This window comes from Amphiprion ocellaris, chromosome 18 (genome assembly GCF_022539595.1).
Source record: "Amphiprion ocellaris isolate individual 3 ecotype Okinawa chromosome 18, ASM2253959v1, whole genome shotgun sequence".
NCBI lineage: Eukaryota > Metazoa > Chordata > Actinopteri > Pomacentridae > Amphiprion > Amphiprion ocellaris.
In genome coordinates, this window is record NC_072783.1 from 375,056 (window position 1) to 397,675 (window position 22,620).

The 22,620-nt window shown below is 39.2% G+C and overlaps 2 protein-coding genes across 5 annotated transcripts in view; both read right to left on the minus strand.

The window, feature by feature from the left end:
* Positions 1–8,980, minus strand: part of kif19 (kinesin family member 19) — a 42,696-nt gene extending 33,716 nt beyond the window's left edge. Inside the window, exons 1-3 of the mRNA XM_055004457.1 lie at positions 8,747–8,980; positions 8,321–8,654; positions 5,912–5,992 (exon numbers count right to left, since the gene is read on the minus strand). Coding sequence (XP_054860432.1) covers positions 5,912–5,992; positions 8,321–8,359 — 120 coding nt within the window. The 5' untranslated portion in view covers positions 8,360–8,654; positions 8,747–8,980. The remainder of the gene's footprint in view (positions 1–5,911; positions 5,993–8,320; positions 8,655–8,746) is intronic.
* Positions 8,981–10,745: 1,765 nt separating this feature from the next.
* The window catches only part of ttyh2 (tweety family member 2), a 93,836-nt gene continuing 81,961 nt past the window's right edge, over positions 10,746–22,620 (minus strand). The window contains exons 9-15 of one of the 4 annotated variants that reach the window (XM_035947697.2): positions 19,548–19,640; positions 19,353–19,445; positions 18,814–18,956; positions 16,750–16,935; positions 15,559–15,637; positions 14,580–14,591; positions 10,746–11,930 (exon numbers count right to left, since the gene is read on the minus strand). In XM_035947697.2, coding sequence (XP_035803590.1) covers positions 11,850–11,930; positions 14,580–14,591; positions 15,559–15,637; positions 16,750–16,935; positions 18,814–18,956; positions 19,353–19,445; positions 19,548–19,640 — 687 coding nt within the window. In that variant the 3' untranslated portion in view covers positions 10,746–11,849. Of the gene's footprint in view, positions 11,931–14,579; positions 14,607–15,558; positions 15,638–16,749; positions 16,936–18,813; positions 18,957–19,352; positions 19,446–19,547; positions 19,641–22,620 lie in introns of all 4 variants that reach the window. The other 3 variants (XM_035947696.2, XM_023269272.3, XM_023269273.3) reach the window with 3 other exon arrangements.

Below are 22,620 nucleotides of genomic sequence, written 5' to 3' on the forward strand. Positions count from 1 at the left end.
TCGTTACAGGATCAAAATGATCACTCAGAGCTACCTTATACTGACTGAGTGATTCTATGTTCTGTGGACATATGGATCCAAACTATGGCAGAAAAATGCCTCCCACAGCTTAATGGAGCCACAGGTTCCCCTCATTGTAGGAGTCAAGGCCTCAGGTTTCCCCCCTAATCTGTAACCCATTTATATGTATAACCCTAACCCTGTATATATATATAGTATAAAGAAAATAATGAACCAGCAGATTGAATAGTTCAGTAAGTCAAGCATCTATTGTGTTTAAGGTGAGTAGATAAATGCTTCTTAAAGCACACACCTATTTTTAATTAACAGCTCCTATGATGATCATTTCTTTATTTTATTATGTCCTACCATTCAGAAGAACTCTAAACTATCAGACAGACGATCTTCAGTAGCAATAACTTTACCTTTTCTATTAATGGTAAATTATCTTAATCAAACAAGAACGAAAACATACTGGTCCAACGTTTATGTTTGCTTCTAGACATTAGTTGTTATCTCATTTAAAACTAAAAATTATAATCAAAACTCAGTATTTTTAAATAGCTCAGTCTTTGGTCCACATGGTTGTTTTCTTGTCTTAGCAGTTTATGCTGTCAGTAATTCTCACTGTGTCCGCAGCAGCACAGGTTTGGCTGGTTTCTTCATTTACTTGTTTGAGCCAGAAAGAACTTCATCGCCTACAGGCTGTTCAGAACTCTGCTGCAAGGCTCTTAACCCGCACTAGAAAAAGAGATCACATCACCCCCGTTTTAAAAGAACTTCACTGGCTCCCAGTTCATTTTAGGATTCATTTAAAATTTTAGTTATCGCTTTTGGAGCTCTGAATGGTCACGGTCCAGCTTATATTTCTGATATTTTAAAATGCTACAACCCAAAGCGTTCTCTGAGATCCTCAGGCCAAGGATTGCTAGTCATTCCCCATACCCGCTTTAAAAGCAGAGGGGATCGAGCCTTTCAAGTAGTGGCCCCAAGGCTATGGAATGCTTTGCCAATGTCTCTGCGCACTTCAGATTCTGTTGAGTCCTTTAAAAGGCAGCTGAAGACCTGGTTGTTCAGTCAAGCTTTTAGCTAGGTGGTGTTGTTGTGATAACTTGTTTGTGCACATGGTTGTGTCACTCCTTGTTTTCTATTTGCTGATTGATTTTACTGTGAAGCACTTTGTGAATCCATTTCTGCGAAAAGTGCTATATTAATAAACTTTGCTTGCTTCCTCAACCTGCATCATTAAGAAGCACTTTATCTCCTGCATCAGTAAAGTTTGCAACATAAAATATCACCACAGTCGTGCTTTGCTGTTTGGATATAGTGAAGCTCACCAGTTTCTTCTATGTACATCAGGATGAAAGCCACTTTTCTATGCCGGTAACACTTGTTATGAAACTATGACCTTCAGTGAATAAAAGCCTGAGTCACTTAATATCTAATTCATAAATCCTCCTCACTACACCTCCAACCTGCACATTTATTCAAGGACAAGAAAAGCCCAGTGAGCAGAACAGCAACAGGTGGTCCATGAAAGACAGCGGCTGAATCTGTTGAGGCTGTCAGAAAGAGAGCAGGTGGCTGAAGGCTTAACCTGAGCTAAAACCCATCCAGTGAGCTCATCTCCACAGGCTTAGCCAGTTTCAAGTTGTCTGCTTTCTGCCAGGACAGTCAGAGCTCTGTACTCCCACCGAGTCAGCCAGCAGCACCCTGCTAATCCGTCTGAGCAGCACCAGGAGGCCATATGTTCGCTGCCGTCCATTCCATTCCCGCCTCACAAACAAACCATCACTACTCAGTCCTGTGAGTTTACAAAGAGACAGGGTGTGGAGAGGTTTGGGAATTAAAGTCAAGTTAAAGTCAAGCTTCAGCTCAATATCTTTCACAGGGAGGATGGAAGGAATTTATAAAACCATGGACAGAACGCTTTAAACTAAATGACAGCATTAGTCTCAGGATTTAATACTCAGACCTGATAGATTCCAAAATAATCTGTGTATGGTTCTTTGGTTTTTCTGTTTCAAAATAAAATGAGAAAAAAAAATCGTTTTGTTTTTTCGTTTTTTCATTTAAAAATTCAATTTGAAAAACGAAAAGTAGAGAAAGAAAAAAATGCTGCGTTTTTACCAATTTTAAAGTTGAAACAAAAAAAAGCCTTTTCCCTTCGGCGCCATTTGAAAGCTACCGGCAGAACCGGAAATCAAATTTTTCAAATTAAATTGCTCTCCATGCAGAACCTCCTGACGCTCATTACAGAGCAACGTGGAGCTCCATGATTGCTGCATGGGTTTTCCACTCTCAAAGAGAACGAAATTGGAAAAAGGCTCGAGTACAGCCCTTCTAGATGTGTTTGTGGTCCAGACCAGCTCCAAACGGTTCTTCCTCGGCGACTTCCAGTGTTGCAAAAAATTTACCTTCGTGTCGTCCTGCTGCGGGTCAAACTGACCCGTTTTAAAGTTTGAAAATGTGGAAAAAAATAATATTTTCACAGTGAAACTTCTGATGTCCCCATTTTCAACATTTCTGGGAAATCTTTGAACATTTTTGGTGGAAAAAAGAAATGTTAAAAATGTTTCTGTAGAACATTCACATAAAAATCAACCAAAATCCAGCAAAATTCACTGGATTTTGGTTGATTTTTATGTGAATGTTCTTCAAGAAAATATTACAAGTTTTACTGATATATATGGAATCATTTTAGATATTTTTAGGGGTTTTTTGGAAGATTTTTACTCATTTTTTGAAAATATTTGCAAGAATTTTCTTGCCAAATTTGGGGCATTTTTTAAAATAAAACTTTTAAGGGAAACTTTTAAGGAATTATTGGAATTTTCTTCCTGAAGGTTTTGCACATTTTCAGAAATTTGGTGAATTTTTTGCTGAATTTTTGGATTTTTTTCAGACAAGGAAACAATATGTTTTGGTGCCCATAAATGAAGACAACAGAAGGGTTAAAACAGCCGTGTTTTGTATTTTGGGTTTAAAAAGCCAGAGCAACAATCCAACACTGTGTTTTTTTATTAGTTAAATAATACATTTCTGCATTTAGGTTTTAAAAAGTGAAAAACAAAAAAACAAAGCAGTTTTTTTTTTTTTTTTTTTTTTTTTTAAGATTTTATTTTCCAAACTGCAGCCTCTGTGATCTGGTTAAGGGTGTATTTGAACAGGTCTTCATGTGTGACATCTACAGCAGGCCTGGTAACTAAAGGTAAACACACTCAGTCCTCCTGTGCACTATAATCTCACTGCATCCCTGTGCTGATGTGACCTATACCTCACTATGTCCCTTCTATTCATGTCAGGGCAGCCCAGGTAAGCGCATGGGCAAAAAGCTTCCCACAATCCCACTGTCTCAACAACAAGTGTGTATTGTAAACTGTATTAATCCTTCCTGTGAACGTGCCTGAGTGAAGCTTGTATAACCTCACAGACATCAAGCAGCATATCTGTTAATACGTAGTTCTCTCCATAGACAGAACTATGGAGGGTGTATTTGGGAAGAAAACCAACAGAGCAGCAGGTTGAACACCAGACTAGCTGAGGTGTGTTCAGGCTACAGACAATAACAAGCTTCAGAGTGGTGGCTGTGTCAGCACCATATCTACCTTCCTGGTGTTATGCTCTAATCCCCTGAGTCCAAGCCTGTTTTCATGATGTCATGGCAGACAGAAGTGCTGATGTTGTCCTTAAGACTCGCTGTAATTAAATTACTTCTGACAACAGAAACAAGTCAGTCCTCAACGCCCAGAGATAATCAGCTACTAGAAGTACGCTGTAGTAGAGAAAAAACCCCACTAATCACACCTCTCAGTGAATAGAATGCTTCCCTGCAGCACTTGTCACTGTTACATCCAGAAAACCTGCATCAGAACTGTCTCAGCTGCTGCTACTTTTACTTTTCTGGCTTTGTCCTGGTTGAGATGAGCTTCCTACCCCTAGTACGCTTGCAAAACAAAAGCCAGGAGACACCTCAGCAGGTTCCCAGTCACAGTCCTCATTATCATTTACACCACAGTGGCTAAACGGTCTCCAAGAGGGACCAGTTCAAAAGCGAAACCTGATGGTAAATATAGTCCTAATTGTGCACTGCATAGCCTTCTCATAAGGGAGGTGACATGGTAAGAAGCTCATTAAACCATGTGCATGGTGGTCGTGTTCTACAGACAAGCTTCTAAGGAAAAAACGCTTCTGCTAAATGACAACAGTCGAAGGCCTTGTCCACACGTAGCAGGGTTTTTGTAAAACCGAATATCCTGCCCCCTCCGTCTAGAAAAAAACTTACATACACACCACCTCGTTTTTAGAAAAAAACTTCATCCACACCTAACCGCATAAGTGCGTTTTTCAGCACATTCATAAGCATGCCGGACCTTTAGGTGGCAGTAGTACCCCAAATCCTAGCAAGGTGGTGGAGAATAACCGTCCTTAACGTCGTCCTTCGCCTGTGTTGTTGAATGTGGAGCAGTATCTGGGCTTGTAAAAACAAGCAAGTAAAAAGCGCCTGTACAAGAAACATCGCCCAAAACCTTGTGAGAGCATCCATACTGTTACCGAATGTAAACACAGGTCGCATATGTGACGTAAGAACATATTTTGTCGCAGGCGGTGACGTTTCGAAACGCAAAACCCCGGTTACTGATGTCCACATGCAGATGCATAAAACGGAGAATTCGCAAATCTTCACTTTGGTCGGAGTTTTTAAAAAGAATCGTTTTTGATGACGTAAATCTGCGTTTTCGTGTGGATGATAGGCCGAATCGTGGGAAAATATCTTTGTTTTGTGAGATACCCAGCTACGTGTGGACAAGGCCTAAGTTATTCAATATTTTATAAAATTCAAAAGCCTCGACTGTAATTTATAGAATGTTTGCGTATAGCCATGGTCATCTACGTTCTGTTCATTCAGAATCATTCCTGTCCTGTTTACTCTAATGGAAAACTAAATTAGCATAATAGCTCCATTCAAAGCAGTTTAGTGGCCAAATAAATCAGAAAGCCTCTCAGATTAAAAAAAAAAAGAAACAAGACCACAGTGGGAACAGAGTAAAGCCAAACACAAGGCTCTCAGTACAGTCTGTTTTAATAAGTCAACATGTTAGAGGACTGAAAGCGTGTTCACGTGTCCAGGGCATCATTAAAACGACACACATTAATATTCAATTCATCTATTTTAAATATCGTTCTGATTGATCAGAAAATTAAAAAAAAAAAAAAAAAAAACAAACCATGTGCATTATAAGATGTCTACCTCAAATGTTTTGTTTAGTTTGACCAGCAGTCCAAAACCTAAAAACTCAATTAACAGAAGTAATACAACAGAATCTCTGGACAAACTGTTGACAGAAGAGTTAGAAAAGAAAGTGCATAAATAATAAGTATAATTACAAATAATGAGTCTATGCTAACTGGTCTAGCACTCTTTGTAAATGATTAGCTGACAGAAAAAAGACCATATAAGTCTGAATAAATTCAGGGGAGAAATAATTAGAAGTCGCTGCCCCTGTTGTAGCTCTCTGTTATCATTCCAGTCAGAGAGACTGAAAGACTCAACGACCATCAGCATGAATGTTTTACATTAGAAGTTTTCCACATTCACTATGGAAGAATTTCCTTCCATCAGTTGTTAGAAAGGTCACTCTCTGTGCTTCAGGTCTGAGTCATCCAGCATTCAATTACAAATGAAATGTGACATTTGAGCTTTACAAACGAGCTGTTCTTTCTTTCTTTTTTTAAAGAAGAAGAGCTGCTGGCGTTACTGGGGTCGCTGCAGATACCTTATCTGGACAGCCTCCTGACAGGCAGGAAGGGGGATTTGAAATGGAGACAACAGCCGTCACCCACACGAGCACACAGTGACCCCATCAATCATTCACGTGCACGGCGACAGAGTAAAGGATGACCATCTCACCTGGTCGTCCACTCTGTGGGCCACGATGGTCGCCGCCTCCTCCTGCTCGGCATCGCTGAGGGGTCGGATTCTCAAGGCAACCTGCAGCAGGCACAGAGGATTCACTTAGCCTTGAATTTAATTAACAAACAGACATTCTGTTTGCTGAAATTAGAGGTTAGGAAAAGAACTGAACTCCTGATGTCTTGATGAGAAAGGAAAGCACTGAGGGTTCACAGGAGTGCTCTATCTGCTAGAATAAACGAGGTCTTATTTACCACAGCTGTGTGCTTCTGCATTAGTGTAGTTCAGTATCTGGAGCTGTAACTGAACATGTAAAAAATGAAGATGATTTATGATTCTTTCTTTGAGTTGAATGTCAGTGTGGACCAACAGGAAAATGTTACTTTTGTCATCAGCTCTAGCATGTGTGTTCATAGGTGAGGAATGTTCTGTATCTTCCAGTAGCTTTGTGGAGTTTTGAAAAATAATCCTTGAAGATGACATCAGGATTATGTAAATAACAGAAAGCCTGCATGACAGAATATGACGTGGATTATAGAAGATGTGGACCTCTAACCAGGGAGAGAGAATCTACAGTACACTACTGCAGTATCTTAGTGAAGGTGTAAAAAAGCATCTCTTGTTAATAGATGGAGATTTATTATAAAAACTGCAAGAGTAATTCTTAAAATGTCAAGCGCAGGATACACGTTTTTTTCCCATTGAACTTGATAATAGTCACATTAAGAAGACCTTGTTGGCTTTTTTTCTGTGTAAATTTTGAAAATTATCCTCATTTTTATGTTTTTTATTCTCTCTAGTTTCCAGTCCCAAAGTCCAAACTCACTGGGAAAATGCTGTAAGGTGTAGATATGTCTACTTTCTGCCCAGTGCATGCTGGGATATTACATGACACCAGCAACTAATGACAATAAACACTGAAAGCAGCTGGATGGTTGGACCAATCTAAATCCTTATTCATGCCTGAATCACTCCACAGTCGGTTTAATGCAAGTCTCTTTTGCAAAACGTAGGAAACAAATTAGAGGGACGACATTTTCCCTCAATCAGTGGAGCTCATTTCTAATTTGAAACAGACACCTGTAGTTTTAGAGGGTAAATTATCAGCACTGGTGAGCACTGAGCAGACAGAAGCACTACATGAGGGGAGTGTTGTATTATTTAATAGACAGATTCAGAGTTATCCTGCTGTCAGTCTCATTCTGTTCCAATGAAACATTCAGAGGTGGTTAGGAAGCTTTTAATGTGAATGAAATGAGACAAAAACAGACAATAGCAGTAGCAGGAGAGGTGCTATAGATCCAGGGGAAGGTACATCACCTACAGGCACAGACTGCTGCCTAGTTTGGTCATTGTGGGCTTTTTCTATGATGTTGATCCAGTGGAGTTTTGCTCAGGCACTAAATAGAAATAATAAGGTCCTGTGTCTGTCAGCAGCCTGTAGAAGGTGTATTACATGCTGGACAAGAGAGGCCAGGCAACTGAAACAGCCACTTCAATAATTCAGGTATGAGCTGCAGAACACAGTGCAGGCAGTGAAGGGAAAAGTGAACATATAACACGGTGTCATTATGAATTACAGGAACAAACTACTGGAGAAACGTACAGAAAACTCACTTAGTTTCCACACTTACTCTACCTTCACAGTGTCTTATAGGGTCACTGTTGACTAATCTGTTGATCTGTTTCTGGTTAATTGATTTGTTTTGTTCATTAAATGCAAGAAAATGTTGAAAAATGTACATCAGTGTTTTCCAAAACTCAAGATGAAGTCCTTACATGTCTTGGTTTGGTCACAACCCAAAGATATTGAGCTTACTGAGAACTTATCGAGCAGCGAAGAAACCAGAACATTCAGGACGCTGGAACCAACGATTTTATCTTAAACATTTACTCAGACCAGTTAATCAACTGTCAAAATCATCAGTGAATAATTTAATAGTTTAGAATGAATCAGTTAACTTGTGAGGACCGACGATCCCCTCATCTATAGGTCTCAATATCAACAGATTATCTATTTATAAAGCACAAGTCATGCAATAAATGCAAATCCAAGTGTTTAACATTAAAAAAGACTTTAAAAGAGCATGAATATGACATGACAGAAAATGACATGTCATAATACAAAAAACCACTGTTGTATCTAATGTTATCCAATGCAACCGCTTTTATGACATCAGCTATAAACTTACAGCATCTTTCACTAAATCTAGACAAAATTAAACACTCTAGGCATCGTAAAATACATAACAGATTGTAAAGGTTCACGTAGAAAAGTGGCCACTGAGTTAGCAGCAGATTTTTTGGGTTGATTTGTGTTGAATAGTGAGAGGAAAGTCGTGTAATTTCCTGAATAAAGACGCTTCAGTTCAGGTTGTGTTAAAATAAAAAACAGCCAGAACTCACCGTCAGCTGGTGGTCCTTGGACTCCCCGGTGTCCTTCATGTTCTCTTTGGGTCAGACTGAAGGATAAAGATGATCAGCAGTGGACCATCAGTGGACCATCGTGCTTCCTGTAGATACCTGCATGCCTCCTCCTCTACCTGCAGCCCACCGTCCTCACACTCCTCAGCTAGTGCTCAGCTGAATGCTGTCCTCCCAACAACAACAACCCACTAAACCTGTTCCTGTCGTTCCTCCCTCACTTAGCGACCTCTATCTGGCTCTCTATCCCGGATACTGTCGCTTCCTCCGACGCTCCGCAGCTCCTCTCTGGCTTTTTTTCTCCCCACGCAGCGGCCTGGAAACACGAGAAAAACACTGAATGTGGCAAATGTGTAAAGAGCAGCAGGTAGCGGCAGGTAGCGGCAGGTAGCGGCGGCAGCAGCCCACCTGCTCCAGTCCCTCCCCGGTGTGTCCTCGCTGCTCTCCGCCGCTGTTGTTGTGGGTTTCACCGGGTGTTTGTGCTCGTCGTCCCTGGCGATTCCTGGAGCTCCACCGGCAGCATCAAGTCCGCTACTGTACACCACAGCAGCCCCATGTCCGATTAGAAAATAAACGTCTCCTCTTCCCATTGCTCCAGGTACACAACATATTAAATTAAAAGCTCTATTTTAAGGTGATTTTTACTGTACTACTACTCATGTTATGTAAAGCTAACGAAAAGTTAGCTTCAAGTGTAACAGTTCAGCGTTATCTAGCCTCATATGGAATACATTCAGAACAATGGTAAGTGTTTTTATTGTCTTTCTGGGTTGTTAAAACTGATTAATTTACTACAATTTAAGGCTATGCTAACAGCTACATTAAGGGCCAAACTGAGAATACAGTTAGCCTATAATACAATACAATAACTTTAAAGTTAAAAGCCTAAAAAATAAAGTTTAAAGCCTGGTGTAGTTTAGCTGAGCAGCATTTCTTTTTGTCCTATGCTGACATCTGCTGGCAGAGTTTATATTACTGTCTTTAGACTAACCCTCGTGTCGTCCTGCGGGTCAAATTTGACCCGCTTTAAAGTTTGAAAATGTGGAGAAAAAACATATTTTCACAGTGAAACTTCTGATGTCCACATTTTCAACATTTTTGGGAAATCTTTGAACATTTTTTGGTGGAAAAAAAGAAATGTTAAAAATGTTTCTTAAGAACATTCACATAAAAATCAACCAAAATCCAGCAAATTTCACTGGATTTAGATTTTTATGTGAATGTTCTTAAAGAAAATATTAGAAGTTTTACTGAGATATATATATATATATATATATATATATATATATATATATATATATATATATATATATATATATATATATATGGAATCACTTTAGATATTTTTAGGATGTTTTTGGAAGATTTTTACTAATTTTTTGAAAATGTTTACAAGAATTTTCTTGCCAAATTTGGAAGATTTTTTTTAAAAATAACAAAACTTTTAGGGGAAACTTTTAAGGAATTAATTAATATTTCTTTCTAAAGGTTTTGCAAATTTTCAGAAATGTGGGGAATTTTTTTGCAGATTTTTTTTCAGACAAGGAAACAATATTTTTTGGTGCCCGTAAATAAGGACAACAGGACGGTTAAATCCATGCAATCCAATGTAGGCCAGAAGGTCAAGTTTTTAAAAAAAAATGGTAGAAATAAAAAATGAATACTAATTTAATGTCGAAATTAGAGATTAAAAGTAATTTCTGGAGTGGCTTTATGCCACTAGCATGAAGTTGGCTATCCAGAAAGACCTACAGTATATAGCACATGATCCTTCCAAAAACTAAACGTCACAATGAGACTGTAATTGATAAATAAATAACAGTTGCCAAGCTCAGTCACACATTTTTATTGTGCACTGACAAAAAAAGCCAACACTGAAGTTTTGCAAGCTGTTCCTACTGCCTTTTTATCTTTTATGGAAAGCACTGATTTTGTGGAAATTAAAAATGCACCTTCTTTTTTATACATGAATAAACAATCAGTTTGTACATGTTTTTATTAGTAAATTAGCTGTGGATTAATTTTAAGCTCTTGCAGACTCATAATGACTTTAAGGATTAAACCTAATTTAAGACGTCTGGTATAAAGTGGTACAAACTGCTGAACAAAGCAAGACTGATCCAGAACTTGTACCCAATAGAAAGAAAACAAAAAGCTGGATGGAAACAGCGTGATGTCTTAAACAGGTGGGTGTCCTGAGCAGAACAAGGACATGATTGATATAAGTGTCTTACATGTACTTATTTAATGCAAGTCAAATTATAACTATCTTATTTGTTTTATCAGAACTGAAAAAAAGCAAAACCTAAGCAAGATTCTAGCCTAAAAGTACTGCACACAGCCGTGTTTCAGATCAGTGTCCACTTAAAAACAAACAAATCCGACAACAAAATGAAGACTCATCTAGTTGTAGTCAAAGCTGGTTTATTCAACTCACAATTAGACCCTGAAGTTTGGAGTCACACACAAAATTAAGCACCACTCTCAGTGCCTGTACAGTGTAACATGCTGAAAGAAACAACACAAATAGTCTTAATAAATGACACTGCATGTATTAAATCCCTACGGAAAATCATTGTTAGTCAATACAAACTGTGTACTGTTTGGAGGGTTGGATTTGATGAAAATAATTACCTGAATATTCTCATGAATCATAGTTAGAGCAGCACAGCTTCCCAAGTCATGATAGAAATGCCAACCTCACTGTATTAGTTGCATTAGATATGCCACAGAATATTAATTTATGGCCCTTTAGAAAATACAAAAAAAAAGTGATCCTTTGTGACATCGCCACACAAAACTAGAAAAAATATATATAAAAATGGCACACTGTTTAAACAAAATCAAATATAGAGTAAGACAACTGTCTGTTACTGTACACCTTATTTACAGAAGCCGTGGTCTCCAAGTCGTCTCGTCTCTGGAGTTTTAGAGACGTAAAACTTCACTTGCAGACGTGTTTGTGTGTGAGGATGTCAATAAATTACTGTGTGCTGCCAGTGTGCTGGGTTTGTGCTTCACAAATATCAAGCATGAAGCATAAGACATAGAAAATCATCTTTACACAGCTCGTTTTTCACATTTTACTCTTTGAAGACCTGGATCTAAGTTGACAAAAGTAATAAGCACCTTCCTTTCAAAGCTTTGAAGGCAGAAAAATCTCAATTAATTTGATGTTTTTTTTGTATTTTTTCTTATTTTTTGTGACATTTCACTGGGAAACAGTTTTTCAACAAGTTTGCATCAGGCATCGAAGGAACGCGACAGATTAAGAGCAGATTAAGTTTGACAGCACGTCGTCAGAAATGTTTAAGTTGTCAGGACAGAAGGACAGAAATGTCATTAATGAGCTCAAAACACAGAGAGAACGGTCCAGATGTTGTTCCATTGTCCTGATACTGCACAGGCTGGTTTATCCAGATGTTACACACTGTCCTCTGTGATGTTTGTAGCAGCCTCCCGTCTTGTTTAGGCTGTGATGCTGCTTCCCTCCGCGGGTAAATACACAAGTCTATGCTTGGAAGTCGTTTCCAAAGTGTCTACTCTGTTCCTCAGTCATGGATAGATAGGTGGCCCTCATACTGGGGGAGTACTGTGGGTTGAAGACACACAAAGACACATACAGAGGATGTTAGAAGCCCACTCTGTGAGCTGATGGTGATTTTTCACAAGTATGGCATCATTTATAACAAACGAAAGCAGGGAAAAGGAGCCTTACAGGAGCAGTCCACTGAAAATCTCATTTCTGAGTACCAGTTTGCTCCTCTGTAGCATTGAGAGGCAGCTGCAGAGAGCCTGGACAGACAGCAGTTATAATGGGTTCTAATGGAAAAACAGATGCACACATAAAAAAAGCTACTTATGCAGCTCAATCCACTGCAATTTATCCCAACACAACAACATGTTCCATCAGCTGCCAATTCAGCACTAAATGATGATTTGGAGTTTTGTTTGCATATTCAGTGCTCAGATTGCTTGGAATTTGAATTAAATTTCGCTAGAACAGCACTAGTGTCAAAAGATTTCAGACAATCCTCAGTAGTGATTATAACCGACGTGGATCCAAGCTGACTACAAGTAGGATTTTTTTTTTTTTTTTTTTTTAGAAACAAAGGTTGAGTATTTGACGCTAAAAAGACAGATTTTCAGTGGAGTATTCCTTTAAATCATACCTACTAGGCTAACTCAGGGCACAGAGAGGAGATAGAACCTCTAGTTTTCTACAACAAATCAACCTCTCATTCTTCAAATACACAAATAGCTAATGTCAACACTTCCCAGATATGACAGATTCTACAGCGCTACACATCCTGCTAAAAACCTAATGGCAGTGAAATCTATAGGACTGAATGATTGCATGCATGTGGAGGAGTAGGGTGTGTTCATCTGGGACCGCACTTCTAGGAAAACACATCTGGGACCGCACATCTGGGACCGCACTTCTAGGAAAACACATCTGGGACCGCACATCTGGGACCGCACATCTGGGACCACACATCTGGGACCGCACATCTGGGACCGCACTTCTATGAAAACACATCTGGGACCGCACATCTGGGACAGCACTTCTAGGAAAACACATCTAGGACCGCGCTTCTAGGACTGTGCTTCTAGGACTGCACTTCTAGAAAATCACATCTAGGAAAACACATCTAGGAAAACACTTCTATGAAAACACATCTGGGACCGCACATCTGGGACAGCACTTCTAGGAAAACACATCTAGGACCGCGCTTCTAGGACCGTGCTTCTAGGACTGCACTTCTAGGAAAACACATCTAGGAAAACACTTCTATGAAAACACATCTGGGACCGCACTTCTAGGAAAACACATCTAGGACCGCACTTCTAGGAAAACACATCTAGGAAAACACATCTAGGACCGTGCATCTGGGACCGCACATCTACGTCCTCACCCCGACTTCCCCCGACTTCCCCCGACTTCCCCCCGACTTCCCCCGACTTCCCCTCGACTTCCCCCCGACTTCCCCTCGACTTCCGCTCGACTTCCCCCCAACATCCCCCCGACTTCCTCTGACTTCCCCCGACTTCCCCCCTCCTGATCATACCTGACAGTGATGACAAATTGCTGCAGCGACACACACTGAAAAATGTCTTTCACTGTGTGGGCATAAGGGAGAAGTAGATGATTATACTCTGCATACATTTAGCCACAGATGGGCTTCAGTTTATTTTACAAAATGTGCAGTTGGGTCAATCTGTAATTGAGGGACTTTTGAAGTCCATGGGATGTATCTGCATACATTTTTATTAAAAGTAAACCTTCTAATGAGCTAAACAATAATAAAATGAGTTGATTCAGAAATAGTTTGGATTGTGTTCTTTTTATTAAGTTGAGATAATCATGACAGATATTTCTTTTTTGGCAATATATCAAATTTTATATGGAAAATAACAAATTAAATCTCTTTCCACTAAGTTCTCCATTCCAAAAACACCTCTCCAGGAAGTGGGTTAATTCCAGATCACATGACCTGCTCCACATGATGTCATTTCCTCCTGAAGAACAGACTGGCCAGACTCCAAGGCTTTCTGACTTATTTAATAGAAAGTAGTCAACAGGTTTACTACAATATCTTTAGAAATCAACTGTATATCTAATATTTAGAAGAATCTTTCTCTAAAATGCCATGTGGTGTTTGGTTATAGGCAGTCATGTTGATTTTAGGCCTGAAAGCAGCTAAAATGTCGACGATGATACAGAAAGTCCCACAATTCTATATTGACCCTGAGCAATTAAGTTAAATCAACCTTTAAAAAGTAGTACTTTGTGTGGAATATTCTTCAAATAAGCTTTTTACGTTTAAATTATTAGAATTACTTTTAAATTAAGTATATTTTGAGTGAAATCATCCTTTAACACCATCACTTTAGTGATGAACCACTGCAGTAGGGGGCGCCGTCTTGAATAAAGGCTCTAAAGGTGCGGCCCCATCGGTGCGGCCCGGTCCTCAGAGTGCAGCCTCCAGGTCTGCAGACATATACTACTGACATGGAGGAGCTAACAGTAGCACCCTGTGAACACCAGGGGCAGAAAAAAAAACCCCTGGCCAAGTGAAAAAACACTGCCTGTAATGAGGACAACAGGTTGTGGGTTGAACAAAGCCATGCCAAACAGGAGAAACTGCACAGGAACCGAGTGACGTGAGGAAACAGACGGAGATGCAACAGAGGAAAAGTGATGGGGTTAAAATCCTGAGGAAGAGTAGAAAAGACTTACTCGATTTCTATACTGCTGAGAGTATATCTCCAAAAGTTGATTAAAGAAAGAAGGGAATAATAGAAATGAAAGATACAAACAAACATACACATGACAAACAAACAAAAAAATATATAAAAGAAGCTGTTAGCTGGAGATGACTGCATGGTGCTGCACAGTTCTAGTCATGAGGGACACTTTAAAAATGCATTGCTTGCTGGTGTTCATTAAAAGGCAGAGAACATCACATTTTCTGTTGAAGGTTAATGATCAGGATGATTGAATGCAAGACAGAATTCATGAAAAGGTTCAGTGTTGTGGAATTTACAATTGCATGCATTGCTAGAAATAGTATAAACCTGATAAAATGGTATTTGGTTTGTGTTTCTGTCTAACAAACAAGGTTTTAAAACACTTAATTTAATCTGTAAAATGCATTTAACTGTTGTATTTCTTCATACACTTGTGCAGTATGTTATTAAGAAGCTGCACCTGATGAAAATTTAATTGAAAATGCTTCTATTTTTATGTCTGTGATGTAAAAGGACACACGTGGCCCAGCAGGAATGGATTCAGTGAGGAAGAAAAGCGTGACGGTTTCTGAGTTCACGGGTTGAGACCTGTCACCTCCTCCTGGGAATGTGGCCTGAGAGAGGCTAAATGATGTTCTGTTCACATTAAATATTAACGGGATTACTTCTCCTCTCCTTGCTTTGGTAATGTGACGAGTAGAAAAAGGCACAGTGTTTAACAAAACCTGTTTAATTATTCCTGTTAAAAAGTCTTATAAAAAGCAAATTAAAAGAAAAGAAGGTTATTAAATATGGCTTCACATTAGCAGAATAAAAGTGAAACTTAACAAAGGAAGTTGAGCTGAGTCACTGAGGGAAACTATAAATAAGTTATTTGTCAGATTTCTCATGCTGTAAAGGCTAATTGTGTGTTAGCTGAGAGGGAAATGACATCACAGGAAAGACTTGGCCTCTGGGACCCAACGCACCGAGGGCGGCGGAGAGCCTCGTCCAATCAGAGGAACGTTCTCGTAGCGCGGATTTCCCCCGAACAGAGCCGTCTGGTTCCTGGAACAGACACAAGATGATGTCAATGTCAGATTTATTCATACAGCATTTTTAAAGGCCTATGGTCAACCAAAGTGCTTTACAGTTAACCCTCCTGTTGTCTTCATTTACAGCCACCAAAAATATTGTTTCCTTGTCTGAAAAAAATCCAAAAATTTAGCAAAAAAATTCCCCAAATTTCTGAAAATTTGCAAAACCTTCAGGAAGAAAATTCCAATAATTCCTTAAAAGTTTCCCTTGAAAGTTTTATTTTTAAAAAAATCTCCCAAATTTGGCAAGAAAATTCTTGTAAATATTTTCCAAAAATGAGTAAAAATCTTCCAAAAAAATCCTAAAAATATCTAAAGTGATTCCATATATATCAGTAAAACTTCTAATATTTTCTTAACATTTTTAACATTTCTTTTTTCCTACCAAAAATGTTCAAAAATTTCCCAAAAATGTTGAAAATGTGGACATTAGAAGTTTGACTGTGAAAATATCTATTTTTCCCCCATTTTCAAACTTTAAAACGGGTCAGTTTTGACCTGCAGGACGACACGAGGGTTAAATAAATCATCAACAATATGAGAACAATAAAAGCAAAACAGTAAACCAGTAAAAATAAAACAGATAAAGATCCAGTAGAGGTGACTCTGCTCAGCCAAAGGCCAGGGGCAACAAGTGGGTCTGAAGACGAATTTAAAAATAGAGAGGCTGTTCTCAGACCACACAGAGAGGATCAATGATCCACAGCATGGAGCTACAACCGCTAAGGCTCCATCTCCTCTGGTTTCTATGAGGGACGGAGGAACGTCCAGGACCATCAGCTGACCTCAGGGCTCTGGAGGGTTGATGCACCTCAACAAGGTCAGATAAATATTCTGGTTCCTGTCCATTCAGAGACTTAAAAACTAATAAAAGAATCTTAAAATGAATCCTGAACCTAACCGGAAGCCAGTGAAGGGAGGAAAGCACCAGCGTTATGAGCTCAGGTTAGGAGACGAGCTGCTGCGTTCTGAACAACAGCAGACGGTGGAGTTCTGACTGGTCAGTGCCGACATACAGGGATGGAGGAGTTCATTTCTGACACACCAAAGTTCAGAAATGCCCCGTGTGTTGTTGTAACCTACATGTAGTCGGACATGGGGGCGTTGGAGACGGCCGGGGCCGGCGGGTGGAGGCTGTTCTGGCTACCCATGCTGCTACTGTAGCTGCAGAAGCTGTGCATGTTGGTGTGGTTGGGGTTCTGGGAGCCTATCCTCCTGGCCCTCGGGTTGAACGGGTCCTCCTCGTCGATGTCGTCGTAGTCTCGCTCCCTGGATGCAAAGTTCAAAACAATCGTTGGAGAAACATCAGCGGAAATGTTTTAGCTTCAGTCTCCCCAGTAGTTGAGTACAGGATGGACATCAGCTCACAGGGACTGGAAGTATTATTATTTGGTGTCATGCAGCTGTGAGCACAGGATGCTTCTTTCTGACATTAATGACATGCTGTTAATCATTCACAAGCTCTGCTGTCCGCAAAACAAATACAGAAACAGATAGTCACAAAGTCAAATAGAAAATGTGAATTTAGTTCTTTATCGTTTTAAAAAAGGATTCATGATGGATCACAACAAGAGCGTCAGACAGTCTTAAGCAGACTTTACACACAGACACACACACAGACACACACAGAGACACACACACACACACACACACACACACACACACACACAGAGAGTTACATTTGCACGTTTACTGCATTTAGAATCACTCTGAGGTCTTCAGGTGTGATTTATTTTAGTCCCATCACAGCCATAATACGAAACAAATCCTTAAAAATCCAGTAAAAACTTAAAACTGATTGGTTCCACAGAAATAAGACATTTTGAGTACTGGGTCATTTTGGTAGAATTTAGTTTTCTTAGTTTTTCTTATAAACAATAAACAAAAAAAAAACATCATTTGTATTTGTTTGTGTCTGTGTAAAGCAGCCACACCTTCAGAAACACTAAAAAGATTCTTCCAGAAATATTTCATTATATATATATATATATATATATATATATATATATATATATATATATATATATATATATATATATATATATATATATATATAGTGTGGACAGAGAAAGACTTATGTACTTTAGTGATCTACACATTCTGAAGGAGGAAAAGGTGTAGAGTTGCATCTAACTCATTTAAAGCAGGGCTGTCAAACCCATTTAAGTTCAGGTTCCACAAACAGCGATCTGATCTAAAGTTGACTAGACCAGTAAAACCGCAGCATAATGACCTAGAAATAACCACAACTCCTAATGGTTCTTTTGTTTTAGTGCAAAAAAGTACATTCTGAAAATGTTCTTTTGCATAATATTATGAACAACCTGAATTTTTTGAGGAAAAATAAGTGCAATTTCAACAAAATTAATCCTCAGTTTATCATTTACACATTACAACTTATAGATCACAGCTTATTAACAAACAAAACTTTTAGTCACAGCTCTCTGGAACTGAAGTATTTTACTTTATTATCAAAACAACTTGTCAAGATATAAAAATTATTTTAAATTTACAATGATTTCCTCATCTGTGTAGTGATCCTGAGCACCAAACAAACTAAAGTGGGAACCATAAAGAAAGAAGGTTCAGTTAGCCCCCTGCCTTGTAAAGGCACTAAATTTATACATCACAGTTGGAGCAGTACAGTGGACAAATTTAAAATTGCAGTTACTTTCACTGACGAATTGCACTTCAAGTCATCTCTGTAATTTTTACATTTTGCAAAGTCATCCCGCGGGAAGGATTGGAGAAGAAGGCGGTTGAAGCTTCTAAATATGGAATTTTTTTGAGCTTTTATGTGTTTAATCAATGACTGGAGAGGGACTTTAAAATGTACAAATGCACTAGTGTGGTGCTTTCAAGAGGTGAACTGTGATGTTTTAAATAAATGTGAGTTTACATGAACGAAGCACACTAAAAACATATCAGTTTCATTCTAATATTAGCAATTTTGAGAAGGTATTTTGTTACCAAAACCCTCTGAGTTACACAACAGAATCTGCATTTGTACCAAAACATCAGGATAAAACCCCCAGAAACGTTCCCACACATGCCCAGCGTGGTGCAGACAGTACAGGATGTGATGAGCATAGAGATCAGTGCAGGAGGAGGAAACCAGGACGCTCAGCAGCCCCAGAACAAACTGACCTGCAGGCAATCTGTCTCCAAGCCCTGGGAATGGCACACAGCATGACGGTGAAGGCACAGGCTGCCAGGATGGAGAAGAGGCAGAGGTACAGCACACCCTCCACCCCGTCGTAGCACACCCCCACCATGGCGTCCAGGTAGTCCTAAACGGGTCAAACAGAAGCTCAAAGGGACAAACGGACACGTGCTTTCTGCTAGTCATTCCTACTCCGTGTTTGAATTCACAGCAGAAGAAATGAACCACAGATGAAAAAGCACTCAGAGCATCGGTGTGTGTAATCTCCAGGAAGACAAATTCTTCGTTTTATTTGAAGTTCAACATTATTCATGTGAACCGCAGTGCAGTCGAACTGAACCAGTCAGCCACAGCAGGAGTTTAACTCACACAGATATGAAGACAACGGTTTAGAGAAGTTGATCTTGTTAAACTGCAAATTCTTTCTGTTGCTTGTTCTGCTCCACTCTGTGTTTCAGGCCACTTCCTCTGAAGCTGACCTAGTTGTGGTGCTGTGAGGCCAATTAGGATGCAGAGAACAAACCTTGTTGAGCCCCCTGCAGTCCAGCAGGGCGGTCAGCTGGTGCAGACTGGCCTCCGAAGAGTTGAGCAAATGCTGGATACCCAGTAGATCTCTCTGTGGAGAGGTCAACATATCACTGAAAACACTCATTTATAAAAGAACGTTCCTCTGATGCTCCTTGTAGAGAGAACTCTGCTGTGTTTTAGTGTTTGGTACCTCAGCTGTGGGAAACAGAGGCACAGCAAACTGCAGCAGGCCCTGGATCTGGATCTGCATGGTGGTCAGGGACCTCTGGAAGATGGTCAGAGGCTGCAAAACAAGAAAGGAAGTCTGAATGCATGCAGAACGAGGAGCATGCTAATGAGGTGCAGCGCTAATCTTAATGGAGTCATAAGGGCAGAGTCGTAATGGAAAAGTCTGCACAGCACAGAGAAATGAAACGCTGTCAGGATGTCTGATGGAACTACGGTGAAATGACAAGACGTACAGCTTCACTATTTTCTCTTTGGGTCACAATTGGAAGCATAATAGCGTTCATAATGGATCTTACTTTCCTGCAGCGTCATTGGTTAGTTCATTTAAAAGAACCATCCAGAAGAATGAGGCTGAAGAAACCATAAAAAATCGAAGCAAATAACACAATACGGCACCGAGACAAAAACTAAGTGGTCAGAATGAATTTGGTGGCTTTGTCTTGAAGATTCTGTCACATTTAGATTTAAAGGTCCCGCACTGTGACCCTTTACAGCAAATTAAAGAAAATCTAAAAAAAGCCAAAACACTGCAAAGATGGTTCGCTTTACCATGACTGTTAGAAGCTTTAAGTCCTGTTCTCCTCTCTCTTTATAAACAGCTGAGCTCCTGATGACCACACCCCATTCAGGAAGAAGACTCTCTATGTTTGTGACTGCAGGAGCAGAATAAAACAATTGACCACAGTGCAGCTGACTGAGGTCTGAATGGCTGACCAGGACTTTCTCTCTGAATAATCATTTTACTTGAAAATATCACGTTTCAGTCACAGTTTCATGATCGGTTTGTTGTCTGATGACAGAAAGAGAAATGAGAACAGGTTTTTGGGGAATTCGACTGTATTGTAACGCAGCATTTGTGAGCACAGGGAGCAGGAGAGAAGGAAACTGATGTAAACAATGACTGAGACCTAAAGTTTCCACTATTTCTGATTGTCCTTCAGCTTTACAACATCTGCAGAGCCCTGGGCATATGATCAAAGCTAGTGTTATCATTAGCCACATTAGCTGCAAAATGTGCCAATACTACGAATTTCCCTATTATAATGGGTGCAATTTCATCAACATTAAAGTAATCCACTGGGTTTTCAGTTCTGAGATGCTGGGTGTCTATAAAGGCTCTTGTGTTCACTCTTACAGCCGACAGCAGAACATTTAGTGAGCTTTGCTGAGTGTTTAAGACATTTTTGAGTTCGCAGATGCAGCTTTAAAAAGTAAATAAACCTGGTGGACTGAGAGGTGGGCTCTCATTCTGAACTGCTCACCTGGGGCAGCAAATTTTTACCTGGACAACTACCGGTGCCTCTGTTTCTACTTAGAAACTGGATAAAATTCTTCCTGGCAGCTCAACTAGCTAGATGAGGGGAGCTAGAGGAATAGCATTAGTAAGCATCTTTAAACTCTCATAACTTGCATTTGCCATTTCTAAACTTTTAAGACAAATAAAAAACTCTAAAATTGGATTTTCCACATGTGGAACCTTTAAATAATTCCTTTTTCAGAGGATTATTCCAACCCTAAATATCACATAAAGTTAGATATGTGCATCTGTTACTTTTTCCTCCATTTTGATTAGTTTTACCTACTGCCTCATTACGTAGTAAAACAAACCCAATTACTAAGATGTTGGAGCATCAGAATACATTTTCAGATAGACTAAACAGCTCAGAAAAAGTTGCTAAATTAGCTTCAGCTCAGTCTGGGTGGAGTTAGCTAAAAATAATGCTAATTTTGCTAATAAAAGTTGGTTGGTCTGGTTTTTATCCATGTGTTAAAACTCCTTTAAATTGTGCTTTCCCCCCCTAAAGTTACATATTTTCATTATAATTTAGTTTATACTGTAATTGTATGAAAAGTGACCCAAAATACAATATTTTATTTCAATATTAACCCTCGTGTCGTCCTGCAGGTCAAAATTGACCCGTTTTAATGTTTGAATTTGTGGAAAAAAATATATTTTCACAGTGAAACTTGATGTCCAAATTTTCAACATTTTTGGGAAATATTTGAACATTTTTTTGGTGAAAAAAAAATATTAAATGTTAATTTTTTATGTGAATGTTCTTAAAGAAAACATTAGAAGTTTTACTGATATATATGGAATCACTTTAGACATTTTTAGGATTTTTTTTTGAAGATTTTTACTCATTTTTGAAAATATTTACAAGCATTTTCTTGCCAAATTTGGGGGATTTTTTTTTTTTAAATAAAACTTTTAAGGGAATTTTTTAAGGAATTATTGGAATTTTCTTCCATAAGGTTTTGCAAATTTTCAGAAATTTGGGGAATTTTTTTTGCTGAATTTTTGGATTTTTTCCAGACAAAGAAACAATATTTTTTGGTGCCCGTAAATGAGGACAACAGGAGGGTTAAAACATTGTGCAGTTTGAATCTGTCATTGTAGCTTTATATTCTCACCACCAGGGGGCAAAATAAGCCTCCACACTCATCACAGCATTATAAATCCTCTCCTACCTGGAGTCACCACCTTCCTCCTTCTGTCTCTTCTTTTTTAATTAACGTTCAAGCATGACTATAAATGAATCAATCTGTCACATCTGCAAAGTAAAACTGTATCTTCAAAGTCATCCACCCTAACAGGAGAAGCCTGAAACCTCCTGGTCTGTGGCACAACGTTAAATAGAAACAGGATACGGTCAATTACCTCAACTATCCATAAATGTAATTGCTTTCCTCTGCTCTGACTTTTTTTTCCTGGATCTCCATCCAGCAGCTCTGTGTTGAACATTCTAATGGCCTGATCAAATTTGGCCTTTTTTCTTTTTTACTTTGTGGAGCTTGTTCTGAGCCAAATCAAGTAAAAATAGGACAGAGAGCGTACAGAGGAGGACAGCAGGAAAAGGAGGAGAAGAATAGAAAAAGCTCTGTGAGTTGATGCCCACAGCGATGAAGCAGCCGGGCAGAGGGGAGGCCTGCAGGGCATCGCTGCCGGAGAATACATGAGAGAACGAGATAAACACGAGAGAGGAAAAGCTTGTGTTTGCCCATCGCTGTGGATTCCTGTTTTACCAGCTCGC